Source organism: Amphiura filiformis, chromosome 6 (assembly GCF_039555335.1).
Source record: "Amphiura filiformis chromosome 6, Afil_fr2py, whole genome shotgun sequence".
Classification (NCBI taxonomy): Eukaryota; Metazoa; Echinodermata; class Ophiuroidea; order Amphilepidida; family Amphiuridae; genus Amphiura; species Amphiura filiformis.
The window spans coordinates 2,845,544-2,860,571 of NC_092633.1; the positions used below are offsets into that span (position 1 = coordinate 2,845,544).

Sequence of the window (15,028 nt, forward strand, 5' to 3'; positions counted from 1 at the left end):
GTATATAGAGCACCTACGAGTTGCAGAGAACCATTTAAAATTGGTCCATCAGAGCCCTTCTATTAGTTATCAGACTGATTGACTAGAGTTGCAAAAAGGGCGGGACGGGAGCAGAGGGCAACGCCCCTATAGAGTCCATAGGCAGTTTTGAGGAAATACTAAGAATGGATACTATGGTCATGTAGCCTATGGAAATAGCCGTATATCATTTTGTTCATTTGACATACTTAATAAAACAAAACTTGTAGGACGACGCCGGTCAACCTCGAAACTTTTGATATTTTTTTTCCTAATTTATTTGTAAAAGTAACCCCAACTACTGCGTACCAAAAATTACATCTCCTTTAAACCAGTCAAAAATTATTTGTCCCCTTTCAGTTTGCCAAAAATAGCACACTATACGTAATTATAGAACTGCCCCTTTGAACGTTATTACGTTAATGATCACTGTTAAAGTCAAAGACAGAAGACGTTTTCTGTCAGATTCCAGGGATAGAGCGTGAACATAGTGAACAAAATGTTCAGAACAATAATTATAAACACATCAGTAGCTATCAGTAACTGCATTTTGTAGTACTGTCATGACTGTCATAACTGTATTTCGAGTAATACAATATTTCTATGCATCTGTGATCAAATAAAAAGCAAACACTTGCATATAGAAAGTTGTGTTGAAAGTTGGAACTGCGCAGATATGATTTTGTAATGATTAGAAAATGTATTCTCGTGGATTGCAAGAGTGGCGTAATTTTCCTCACTTGTACAGCACACAATTACCATTATCCCGCTCATATATATGTGCGTGGTGCTGTTTTCTGAGAACTTCTCAGGTTATGAAAGAGCGAAATATTGAGCATTAATACGTACCTGCCGTTGCATGCATGCATTTAGCAAAATGTGCTCAACTTGCCGTTTTGGAATCCTACAAATGATGTTATATGTGCTTGCCGGATTCTTTTATGTCTGTAATGCGAATCAACAGTTATACATTGGTGGATTATTTTCCTTACCAAAGGATTTAAGTACAGGGACTAAAGGATATCATGCAATGGTTGGTGGTCAGATGGCAACAGAAGATATCAACAATGCTAAGTCAATTTTGCCTGATTATGAAATCGTTTTACTCGTTAGTGATACAAAGGTAAGTTATGAAATGATCCGGTACAGTTGTTGCTATAAATAGCAACAACGACCATATGTGCGGTTTACTATAATAACTATTTATTACTAAATATTTAATTTTTGAAATTTTGCTAAAACCATATAAAATCAGCCGTTTGGGGGATAAAATTGATTAATTTTGCCTGAAAATGTTTAGAAAATGTGTTTGCAATTTTTCAGATTTATCAGATTCACCATTGTTCACTATAGTGAACAAAAAGAAACGCCCGGTCGACCGACCCTACTTGAAGGGTCCGCCCGCCCATAGAACAGGGTTATTCGTCGCCTAAAGCTTTTGTTCTTCTTCTTATTTTTACGTGTGTTATTTGTGGGAATTATGGACAATAAAAAATATCTTGTATATTGTATCTTGGTTTAATCGTAGGTTTGTATAGCCTGTATTTGCCTCATAAAACTGTTAACGCCAAATTGTTGAGCTGGACTTTATTCCTGGACTGACATAGGCTATACGAAAATGATTGGTCTTCCAGCAGTTTTGATGTTTGTTGAGAAGCCTGTTTCTACCAAATGCAGCATGGGATCATAATTTCATAATTTACAGTTTTACACCCCTTTCATACCATTAATCAATAAATAAGAGGGATGTTGACTTTGGGTGTTGTAGTCTAGTGTAAATTGAAGAGAACGGCCATTTTCATTACAGCCTATGATTGTACATAAACAGCATGCTTCGACTATATTTATAAATACGTATTTATAAATACGCATGTGGCCACCTCCGCGCTAACATAACAGCTTGTAGACAGTAAGTCTCAAAGTGACCTTCTACATAGCGGGTAGTCTTCCTGTACATTTGAATGCAAAGGCGGTAAACAACACGTGATCACTTTGTGATTATCTATACTAATAAAATAATGAGCTCTGTGTGTCTGTCTGTCCGGCTGTGCATTTCGCCGCGCTATGACGCATCGATCCGATATTTCGGATTTAGATAGATATCGGGCATTCCACGTTTATGGGGTGGTTTTAAAGGTCATTGGAGGTCAAGGTCAAAGGTCAAAATTTCAAACTTTGTCCGATCGGGCCCAAACTTGGTGGGTGGAATCCTTGATACAAGGGGAATATATGCCCGAAATAAAATCGAGGTCATCCGAGGTCAAAGGTCATAACGGAGGGGTAACATTTCAAACATTGTCCGATCGGGTTCAAACTTGGTGGGTGGAATCCTTGATACTAGGGAAATATATGCCCGAAATAAAATTGAGGTCAACCGAGGTCAAAGGTCATTACGGAGGGGTCAAATTTCAAACTTTGTCCGATCTGGCTCAAACTTGGTGGGTGGAATCCTTGATACGAAGGGAATATATGCGCGAAATAACATTGAGGTCAACCGTGGTCATAGGTCATTACGGAGGGGTCAAATTTCCAACTTTGTCCGATTGGACTCAAAATTGGTGGGTGGTATCCTTGATACGAGGGCTTAAACATGGTATAACGAATTCTCAATATGACAACGAATATCCGAAAAGTTTTAAAAGTGTGTCAGGTGTCTAAATGTCGCGTTACCATTTTATATGCGCATAACTGCAGTAATAGTAGTATTCAGGAACCGAGAGCAAAAATAAAGGTATCTTTGAATAGAGAAAATATATACATTATTATCACACCAAATTGGACATATAAACCTACATCAATAATCATTAAGATGAAGAAGCAATTTGCCAAAATGTAATACTTCATCTCAACATCTCAATTCGTCCCATTCCATTCAATTGCAATATTTAAAACAATAGCCTAAGTAATAGACATGGCGTACAATACCAAACAAAACTGACCATGAATGCAATAATAATAAGAAGAAATAATAAGAAATTTATTAAAACCGCACTAATGCACATACTTATAGTAACGTATTGTTAATAAGAGATTCCTCAACGCGCTTAACATTATAATAAAACGTCCAAACTTATCAATTCACAAAATGTGAATTTAACTTTACAAAAATAATAACTATGCATAAAAAAGCAGGCCAGCTGCACAATGCACAACATCAGTAAGTGCATAAACCAAAAACACAACGATCTCCATCCAAAGGATGAAGACGACTATGCAAGAAGCATGAGAGACCCACCGATGTAGCACAAGTGCTAATCTGTGGGCCTCACATGCCCCTCAACACAATCAATTATCATGATTATGTAATGATAAATATGAAACTTGTTATAAAAGTCCGTACAAAGAAAACAATATTCTCATAAAATAACTAACGCATACTGATACATAACTGAAATCATGATATTGAGTTGGTGAAGAAGCTTGTATTGACGAATCCAATTTCACGCATTTCTACTCCTCAATGGCAGCCATAGCCGCGACGGGGACCCAGCTATCTCACCTAAATGTGAAATGATGCGGCCTTGAAGGGGATTTTAAACTGCATTCTATCACCCGTGTTACACATAGACAAAAGAATGATGACAGTTTACAACACAAAAGATACTGTAAATTCTTTTATTTAATTATGTGTCATGTGCGGGTTTTTTAGTGCAACTTACAGTATACAAGCTGCTTCACTATCTCCATCGAAAGGATGGGGACGCCTGTCTAAGAAGCATGAGATGAGAGACCCGCGATGTAGCATAAGAGCCAATTTGAGGGTCTCACATACCCTTGAACACAACCAATGTGAAAACAAAATACTTAAATCTCAATTTGTAGTAGACAAGGAAAGACAAAGAGGTCGATAATGAACTGAAGTGTCAGTTGTATCGTAAATGTAAGCCTAAGGAAAATGATCAATATTATTTTTTTTAAATGTTTGTAAGTCTTGACATTATTCCAATGATTGCTTGCACATTTTCACAATCAATGTTGTAACTATCAATATTGGCACTGTGATCTATAGAGTGCTTACTGGATTTCAGAGGTATTGATCATGTACTTGACCTGTGTATAGGCTACCTTGAATAGCCTAACCCCGGAGCTTAAGGGGGTACTACACCCCTGTGGTAAATTTGTGACTATTTTTGTATTTTTCTCAAAAACTAAAAACACACTGGTAACAAAAGTTACGTATATTATTGGGGCAAGGAATCTATATAATTACTACACTGAAATTTCAGTGACTCAAGACAAGCGGTTCAGTATATATGATAGGAAATGAGGTACATCCTAGCGGTACCTCATTTCTTATCATAAATAACAAACCGCTTGTCTTAGGTCACTGAAATTCCAGTGTAGTAATTGATTCCTTGCCCTATAATATATATAAATTTTGTTACCAGTGTGTTATTAGTCACAAATTTATTGAAGGGTGTACTACCCCCTTAACTAACTTGATGAGTTTCTCCTCATAAATTTGATAGCCCTTATACCATGGAAATAGTAGATGAGAAGGAATCACAACATAATCGATCGTATGTGACAAATCCCTCTTATCTATTTTTCATTACAAAGGAAGAGGACTCAACAAATTCCCTTTTGTAGACACTTATATTGCCGCCATCAGCGTGATCTGGTAGCATAAACTGGAAATGCATAGCGGTAAATCTTTGCGAACAAACAAAATTTTGAACCGGTTGTTGTGACCTTGGTTGATAAAGCGCACTTTTAACGTTCATTTAGACTGGATTCTATAAACATTTGCAACAAGTTTCTGCATTTTCAGATGCAGAGAAGTCAAAACAATACAAATATTGGGAAATTTAATATAAATATTTTCGACTAAAGGCACTTTTAAAAAAGTTTTACATTTTGTAAGGATAATCGTATTTTCGCTGACCCCAAATTTAATTAAAATGTAAAGGTATAAAACAAGTTGTTCCGATTGTTTCTGGAAAATGGGAACATATTTTATCATAAGACAAACGGAAAATCAATTTGATCAAATTACCTTCATATTTGTGCCCCAGACTGCCCCTATAGGTAAATTTGCCCCTAAATGTTTCAAATATATGACTTTCTACATCCGGTTTTAGTAATATATCCTTCAAATGACGTTGCACTGCTGTCCCCCGTCCAAAACAGACAATTCACACCGCATTTTGTCGTAAGACGACACGATCTTGCCTAAAAGGCCTCATCGCAAGATGATTTTTGGACGGCATTCTCCACACACAAATGAATAGGCAATCTGCCCGTTCGAATTCGCGTCGAAAAAAATCGAACTTTATTCACTTCTTCTTGTCTAGATACTAGGTCAAATTATAACCCCCCAAATGGATTTTATTACATGTCGGACTCTAATTGTTCTATTTAGATAATTTGATTCGCTTCATAACACGACAAACATAACATTTTTCTGCATTTTGTAATGCGTTTTTTTAAAGTCATTTTGGAACGTCATTTTTTTGCTACCAACAGCAACGTAACCGCCTTACGGGAATTCCACGGCTGACAAATTCACAATGGATTTCACCCTCTAGAGGGCATACCAACTAGTTTTCTAATGTAGCATGCGGTTGGCGTTCCCGATCGCGTGTCACGTAAATTTCGTAATTTTTCTAGTATCTTTGAAAACACCGGTATTGTATTCAATCTATGATTGCAGACATACACAGGTGATGAGTGCAACCTGCTTGTAGTGCAGTGCGATGTATAAAAAAATTGTTTTCACCTATTGCTATGGTAGTTAATCCGATTATTACAAGTAGTAAGTACGTATTCCAGGCCTACTTAATATTCATGAGGTCAAAGGTCAACCGGAATTTTTTTTTTTAAATCGGAAAAAAAAATCAATTTTTTTTCAAAAAATGAACTTTGACCCGGAAGTGACCTTTGACCCACCCAAATGATCCTCAGGGGATGTTTTTTTCTAGAAACACCGAATTTTTAAAATAAGAATTTTTTTCCTAATTAAAACGTATCGACCGGTTTACGGAACGTATCGGCGTCATATTCGGTATACCCGTTAACCCAGCAAACACAAAACGTTTTCGACATCATTCGCAAAAGGTTATAGAAGGTTGTCAGGAAACGTTTAAATGTCGGGTTATATAAAGGGTATAATAAGAGTATAAAACCTTTTCATAACCTCAATAATCATTTTTTGATAATCTAATGCTCAGCAAACTAAAAATGTTTTACAGACAACGTTTAGATGTCGGGTTAAATAAAGGGTATAAAAACGTTTTAATAACACTCCAAAAACATTCTTGAAAACTTGATACAAAACATTCTAAACAGAATATTATTTTGGGGTTGAAAAATATTTTGCGAAAAATGTTTGCCCAAAATATTTAAATAACGTTTTAAAAACGTTTTCATGACCTTTATATAACCCGACATTTAAATTTTATTAAAAGGTTTTGAAAAAAAAACCGTTTTAAGAACATTTCTGTGTTTGCTGGGTTCAAATATAGTTTACAATAGCATTTTTTGAAAACATTTAAAAATATTGTTGTAGTGTGTTTTCATACAAAATGTTTTAAAACGTTATCATACCCTTTATATAACCCGACATTTAAATGTTATTAAAATGTTTTTACCTAAACCAAAAGCCAAAATATAACTTATTTAAAACGTTTTTAAAACGTTTTTGTGTTTGCTGGGAAGGGTCGATTTACAAACTACCCGCGGGGTCGACAGGTCAAAAGGTCGATGCGCTTAAAAATGTATTTTGTCTAGGGAATTTTTCGTTTTATACCCCGTATCGAAGTAAAACTTAGAGGTGCGACCATGCAAAACAGAAGTGACCTTTGACGTTCGACCCTGAGTGCCCCTACACGATCTTTGACCCCTACATGACCTCTCCTCAAATGCGCCAATTGCATCAAACACGTCAATTTTGCGGAGAAATGAGTACATGAGCGGGGAAGTGAGTAAATGAGCAGGAGAATGAGTAAATGAGCGGTGAAATGAGGAGTGAAATGAGTCAATGAGCATGTCAATTAGTAAAATGAGCAGGGAATGAGCAACGAAATGAGTCAATGAGCAGGATTAAAAACAAACGTAAATTATGAGGGGTATTTACTAGTCAAGGGGACTCGTGATATAAAACCGGATAAACCGGCTAGAACCTCTCTCCTCCCACCACCCCTAAATATAAAACAAAATGCAAAAATGCGTCAAAATGCGTCGATTGCGTAACAAAATGCGTCAAAACGTATCGAATCGCGTCAATTATGCAGTATGATGCGTCAAAGCGTAACGAGATGCATAAACAATGCGTCATCGGATGATCTCGAGGAGCAAATGGAGAAAGGGCTCGACGTGAACAAAGCCATGAAGAGAACGATGGCCAAACATCGGTTTAAATTTGACGGGCTGTTCCAGTACGATGAAGATGATAACGTCGGGGAGTCTGCCATGGGCGAAGGCGGCGATGATTAACCCGCAAATACTCGCATATTTTTAACGATAATAAAGTAGAGAAACAAAATACAATCGACTCTTTTACTCGTTATTACCCCAATTTTAAACCTCTAACATCCCTTTTGTGTAAAGGGGGTAATTACTTTTTGTGATTTGTTTAGAGAGAAAGAAATTCGTCAAATGTATTTCATTTTCTGTCATCAATTCCAATTCTAATTAATTTAGTACAAAAATATAATGACAATTTTACCAAGATATTTCAATATACATGTATAAGGTCATAAGAGAATGATTGAATGACACTTCGTGTTGTTCAAGTGATAGCGAGATAGCAAAGTATTGCTGAATTTACAATCTATGATATAATAAGTATCGCGCTTAATCTGTAAAAGATAAATGCATCTAATTCTCTTTCTATCTCAATTTCAATTTCAATTAAATTGAATACAAAAAACAATAGTCACCAAGATATTTCAATATAATTATGTGACTAGACACGACGAATCAGCCGTAAACTTGGCCACCGGTCAATTTTGTTTTATTTCGTATTTAGAAAATATACATCATAAGCTTTGAAATAGTATATCATTTGACTTCAAACGATATCCAGAAGCGGGGTTATGGTTTGTTGAACTCTGCTCCTTCAACAAAATGGTACCCTTTTTCGGTTTTACATGTGTCTCTTTTTCCATATTGCTGGTAATAAAGTCATAATTGGCCGTAATTTCAAATCATCCCTAAGTCAACGAGGTTCAGGAACGTCCTCTCATTGTTTATTGTTTATACATACTTATTTAGCCAAAGCATACAAAGACTAGAGCTATTTAATGATTCTATATGTAGAAGATTATTATCCTCTTCAGCAATAGGATTATTGATTGGTTTAAACGCTATCAAATGAGAAACATATCGCGCCTAATTGAGACACCTATGAATACGTAGTGTCCACTCACATATTTCCTATACGGTCCTACTTGAATACATTTCTTAAAAAAAGAATAAGCAAATTTAAACTGTAATGACGAAGGAGGCGTCATTATTTAATATATAATTGGCCGCTGAGACACAATGAGAGAGTTATCATGGGGACTTAAGTTGAGATTGCCCGAGTATCGTCTGTGAACTCAGGTAGCACAGTGGTAAAGCTCTGGACCGGTAATCCAGCGACCGGGGTTCAATCCCCGCTGAGTCCTGATTTTTTCTCTCTCAATATTTTCATATGCCAGTTTGCTCGAGCCCCAATCACGCCATTCAAATTTAAACTGTGTTATGGATATCAAAATTATTCCTAGTCTCAAAAAATGAAAGTCAATCAATGGTCGCTTTCATAACAGCTCAATATTTTGACTGTTTTAGTTTCTTTTAAAACTAAATTTAGAAACTAACGACCGCTTAACATAAACGCAATGTTTTAATTTCTTTATTGAAAACTAATTTGCTGCTATAATAATACATCCTTGCACCTTTTACATATTTTCTATATAGCAACAACATCATTATTTCTTAATGACATTTTCATTAAATTTCAGTGACCTATCTAAAAGCACAACAACCCGTATCAAACAAATGGGTTATCTTGAACATAGATAACCAATGTTTCAGATTCAGATTATTTTTTCACTTTTTGTGGGACCTGAGAGCACATCAGACATATCTAATTGGATTTTAAATATTTGAGTGTTTTGAAAAATATAAAATATCAAATTTTGATAATTTGTCATAACATTTTTATTATATCGCGAATTTTAAAAAATCAAAATTATTTGATACCAGAAGGACATTCCTCGTATTCAGATTGCAATTCGATATTTCTGATGTGCTCTCAGGTCCCACAAAATTACTGTGCAAACGTTGCTATCCGAGTCCTTAACTATTCATTCATTAACTGTATGTTACGTCAGACGATGGTGGTCGATGTCATTTTAATGTGGCAACAGCCAATATCGTAAGCAAAAACAAACAATGTGACGGCAACACTGTCTGGACGTTTGACGCGATCGGAGGTGCGTTATTTGCTCAATCTGCCCCGTTATAGAAAAAAGTGCACACAATATATTCCCCAGTGCAATGTATAAAGAAAATGGATTAAAAATAAATAGGAAAAATTTAACCTGTACCGGCGTGTGCGCTTACAGACCAATGGTCCAATGTTACGAAATAATTGTGAAGCATAGGCCTATATCATAAAAAGACTGAAAACACGTACTTTGAGTGGGTTGTACTACCACACCCCGACGGAGTTAGACTAGTAACATGACTAACATAATTCCTTGATAATATAAATACATTTTGGAATTATTTTTCATAGTTTTGTTTTTACATGGTAAACCAATAACGACGTCAAAATTTAGTCAATCTTGGCCTGGCCGGCCCATATGTGTTACGTTAAGGATACGATACATGATTTACCAACAAGTGACTCATTTCGGAATGCGATCATGAATTTTGAAGAAAAAAAAGTTTCCACAGGCTTCGTTGGGATTCGAACCAGCGACTCGAAACTTCCTTTGATTACGCGTTACGCTTTACCACTCGGTCACGGTGGCAGTTGAGTGGAGGAGTGTAATTAAATCTACATTTAATCTACATTTAATTAAATGTTTATCCTTGAACAACCTTGATCGAATCAGTTAACAATCAGCATCCCTAATTATGTTTATCAAATCTGTTCAAATTGAACAGGTCAAATTAACAGAGTAAATTAAATTGCTTGTAATTCAACTTTCATCACATTGTTATTTCTGTGCCTTATATATGTCACAAGTATTGATGACTATAATAGACAACTGTCGGCACTACAAACGTTAAGGTGACTAGATTAATACTTTGTTCATTTAAACACAATTGATTGCAAATAATGGTAACAGGGTTAATAAAATAATAAGGTGTAACCTTGAGACGAACTAAATTATGAACAAAGGTATTCACGAGTAGTTGTACAATACTCCCTGGGGTTAGAAATGCGTTTTATTTCAAATACAGCACTATTATTAGTACATGTTGTTACTAATTGAGAGTAGCATGGCACATTCTGGAAGAAAGTAGGGCTTATTAATTGAATTTCAATGATAATTTTAACTGTCAAAAATTACGTAAGATTTAGCAACATATCTGGTAATGACTTTAATCATGGATTGATTCAATTTATTTTCTACAGTTATTTAGTATATAATAATGATAATAATAATAACAATATGGTGGCGCTTTTAGGGCGACAGATAATAGGAATAAAGACCAAACGAACATATTCTTCAGCTGTGTTAAACTTACAAATTAATAAGAAAACTTACACTACATACCCTTGATCTTAAATTTACAAAGACACTACACAAGTTACATGACATTTGAAATAAACAGGAGACTTTTCAGTTATGATTTGAATGAGTTCAGAGAATGTTTTCAATCTTGTTCTTGTTCTTGTTGTTTCAATGTTCTCAATATTTAGAAGGACATATGGGATGGTACCAAATGTTCAAACAGCTTTCAAACGCCGTTTACTCAGAACAACAATTTTGTGTATTCGGCACTCTGTGAATCACAAAACGATAAGAAAGGAATATTCAAACAAAACGAAATGAGATAAGATGGTCGATCGCCTAGTCGATATGCCAAGGTTAAAAACGGACATCGTGAGATTACGAGATGTTTCATAGATTGCGCTTTACCTTCGCCACCAATGGGATATGCAAAGCTCCTCAAATTTATTCATGCAAAAGAGATTGTCAACATCTAACTTCACGATCTTGTCGGTGTTTGACGAAAATGGGCATTTATATGTGTAAAGCAATTTGCACTATGGACGAGAATGTCATCTCTTATGTATTCAGTTTTCCTATTTTATATTAGGTTATCAACTTTTTCAGAGTGTTGTACCATAGCGTATGATAATTATTTGGTACTTCCACATTACTCACGTTACCTTTTTAAAGTAACATTTCACTGACTTGTTTTTCGTACACAGAAGCTGCACAAGACTCCAATGTTACTTTCATGTATGTCAGAGAAGTAAAAACAATTCGTTACTCTTATGCACATTGCATTTTTTTTTTTTTTCACAAATTCCGACATACTTTTATTCAAAAAAGTGTTCTCATCTCTTGAAATAACTTTTCAAAATATGTTCAAAATGCCTTATATATGATAGGTACATACATATGGTATACGTCAAACAGAATGGTACGTTACTTACGTTACATTTTTATATTAGAATTGGCACCATAACTTGAGTTCTGTATTTTAAGTACTGTTAAGGGCGTACTACACCCATATATTGGTTTGATTGGTCTAAATAAATATTGTTTCATTTATAGCTAGGCGATATATGCACGGATCATGTGAAATAAAAAAAATATGAAAAAAGAAGAAAAAGGTGCTTTTAAACAATTGTAGTAAGTCATTTTAGCCCTATATATATTTTGTTTACTGTATCCTAGTTACTCAGATGCGTGTTTCATAACAAACCATGATTTATTCTATTCAGCATGTTCAAGTAGGGTACATGAATAGAATACATTAAATCCTTTGTTATACTCTCTATAGAAAATCTAGTGGTGCATGCAAAATATATAAACACTTACACAATGGATGTATAGTCATTAGTCAATAATATTATAATGTGTTGTTAGGAGAAGAAAAGGCTATTAGGTCACCGTATGTCAGGTTATAGGTCAATTGGTTCAGGTCAAATTTAAGCATCAATTTTGAATACACATGTGAGAGTTTGTGATATCATAATGAGGAATAATTTTGATATTCTGTCTTTAACTGGATATATATCGAGAAGTGCAAGGTGGATATACTAATATACCTTGGGATGTAAATGGTGAGTACAATTTAGAATGCCTAGTTGCGATGGATTTCACAAATAAATATAAAATAGTTACCAAAATCACAAACGTTAAGCTTACGGAAAACTACCCAATATGGTGGTATAGGTGACAAGAAATACAATTTTTTTCAACATTGCTGTAGTATGGTTGTGGTAACCTGTTACCTGTGGCTTAATTAAGTTTCAGTGAAATAATGTCGCAAGTTAAAAATACAAAATATAGCTCAACATTGAAAATAGAAGCATTTTAACCAGTTCCTTTTTTGATAGTGGTGGAGCACCAAGTTCATGAAGTCATAAAAGAAATCAGGAACCACTTATTCCCATTTTACATATCAACTTTATTTCCCTAACGTGTTAGCAACACATATCCAAAATTTTAACGAAATCCGTTGATAGTAAGCTTTCCAAAATGAAGTGAATTTAAATCATCAGTGATGTACCACCTTTTGGCTTCTACTTTTAAAAGCATGTAAGCTACGTTGATACCGATGCCACCAATAAAACGAGAAGATTTGCCCCTTCATTTTGCATACCACTTTGTCCATTTTTTTTTGTAATTTCTTCACAAAATGCAAAAAAATGAAAAAAAAATCAATGGGTGTAGTACCCCCTTAACGTATATCTGGCAAATTGTACTCTCATAACAACATTTACATAGGAAAAATGCCTACATTATAGAAGTTTAGTGTTTGAAAATGAATCTCGAAGTGAGGAAATTTTGATAACATGAAAACTCAAATGTAAGTAAAAATCAGCTTTTTATCGAATATCAACTTCAATGTTACTGAAAGACCATTCAATATTAAAGATATTTTGTCCTTTTAAATGTTGATACTGAATGTGTCATTATTGTATTTCTGTGTTTGGTCTGAACACGATATCGCTGAGTTCCATTACACCTGTTAGGTCTGTAGTTGTAATGTGGTAATGTGTTTATCTAAATTTACATTGTTGATTCTACAAATAGATTTCGTTGAGCAAATAATTCGTCGCATCTCCTATCCAATCTCATAAATTCCTTCACTAGCCTCCACAGCAGTGTTGATGAACACAATCGCAATTTTAGATCGGGAAAGAAATTAACCATACAATATTTGGTTCATGCTTCGGTCTCTTATTTTACAACAACATTGATGACAACATTCAGCCGCGGATCCAGGAAGGATTTTACCGGGGCGGAAAAGTAATGGAAAGGGAACAGCGCTTGTAATTTTGCAAACAAAAGGTCAACGTTGCCAATTTTCTAGGTATCCATCAATATGAGGCCTGCTCTGAGGCGCGAAACGCTGGAGGGGATGGGTACGGGAGGGTGTTCGTGTGGAAGCTTTTGAAATGTATACATTTTCACATGAATTGTACCTTACATGCTGTTATACGTATGTAAATGCAAAATTCCGAATACTTGGTTAAATTAAATTGAGTATTGCAGTAAAATGACTCGTAAAAATTAAACGGTAATTGCGATTCACTTCATTTTTTCATAATAGGTGATTATTCAGTGTGGCATTTATAGAAATTTCAACAATGTGAAAATTCAGCTTTGTTCTCACGTAAATGTCGATTCTTGGCCCTATTGGCCTTTTTTTATTCACCTTGTAGCTGTATTCAATTGAATATATGAATACAAAACACACCCAAGTCCATACGTTGGCCAAATTGAGTTAAGCATGGGAAAGTGTTGCTATACATGGGTCTTTCATATGTATGAAAGAACAATTCAAATTCATCCTCTGTGTCTATTGAGCATGTGAAAAATTGCATGTATGAAAGAACCACCCAATTCCATGATTTGTAACACATTGATTGAAATCCAGTATGTATAAAAGTCCACTTGTAACCCATTCATTGCTGGAGAGTAACTTTTGTAACAAAAATGGGTTTCATAAAGGAAAGTATGTGGTTTATATTATATGTCAGAATGCTTATCAACATTATACATACCTGTGTGCTTTATTTTGTATTATCTTACTAGTGGTAATCTCATTCCAACATTGTTGTCTTTGTATATGATTAAAACCCCCAGCATTTAAAATGAACCCCACGAAGTCCCTGAAATGCTAATCGTCATACCTAATACAGGTTAATCCACTCATTTGCACGTAAAACTTACCATATTGACCGGGTAAATCTAACTGAAGGAATTAAAATGATACACAGGTTTTTCTCTCAAAATCACTTCCCATGGACTTGGGTGGGTTTTGTATTCATGTATTCAATTGTATGCTTTGAATTGTACTTAGTTAAAATAATATTTAACTGGATAGAAAGGTTTAAAATTCGTTGTTTGATATCTATAAGGAAATTCATCGCCATAACTTGAATGTACTGTTGAATCTTATCTTCATTCATTTTATTTCAAGGTTTTCCAAAAAGTATCTCTGGGGTGAAATGCAAAATAATTATATTTTACTACATTCTACAAATCATATACTTGCTTGATTTATTGTTGTTAATGATTTATGTACGTGTTTGAAAAGTACATTTTATGCCGATTGCAACAGTACCAAGAAATTGGAACTAATTTTCCGACACCAAATTGAATTATAGGTATATGCATTGATTTTTTTTTTCAATATCACGAATCACCATTTTAAGAAGAAGATGCAAGCCAGCCAGGAAGAGACAATCAAGAAAGTAAGAAAGCAACGTAATTAAAACGCACAGTCAGGTGTGGGTGTATTTCACACCTGACCTGACTAAAACAACTCCCCCAATTTCGGATACTGAACGTTGATTGTAAATTTCCCAATTATATCAGCGCTA

General features: G+C 34.8%; 1 protein-coding gene across 1 annotated transcript in view; it reads left to right on the forward strand.

The window, feature by feature from the left end:
* The window catches only part of LOC140154067 (gamma-aminobutyric acid type B receptor subunit 2-like), a 100,754-nt gene that overhangs the window by 34,477 nt on the left and 51,249 nt on the right, over positions 1-15,028 (forward strand). Inside the window, exon 4 of the mRNA XM_072176677.1 lies at positions 1,016-1,141. Within this exon, the coding sequence (XP_072032778.1) occupies positions 1,016-1,141 (126 nt within the window). The remainder of the gene's footprint in view (positions 1-1,015; positions 1,142-15,028) is intronic.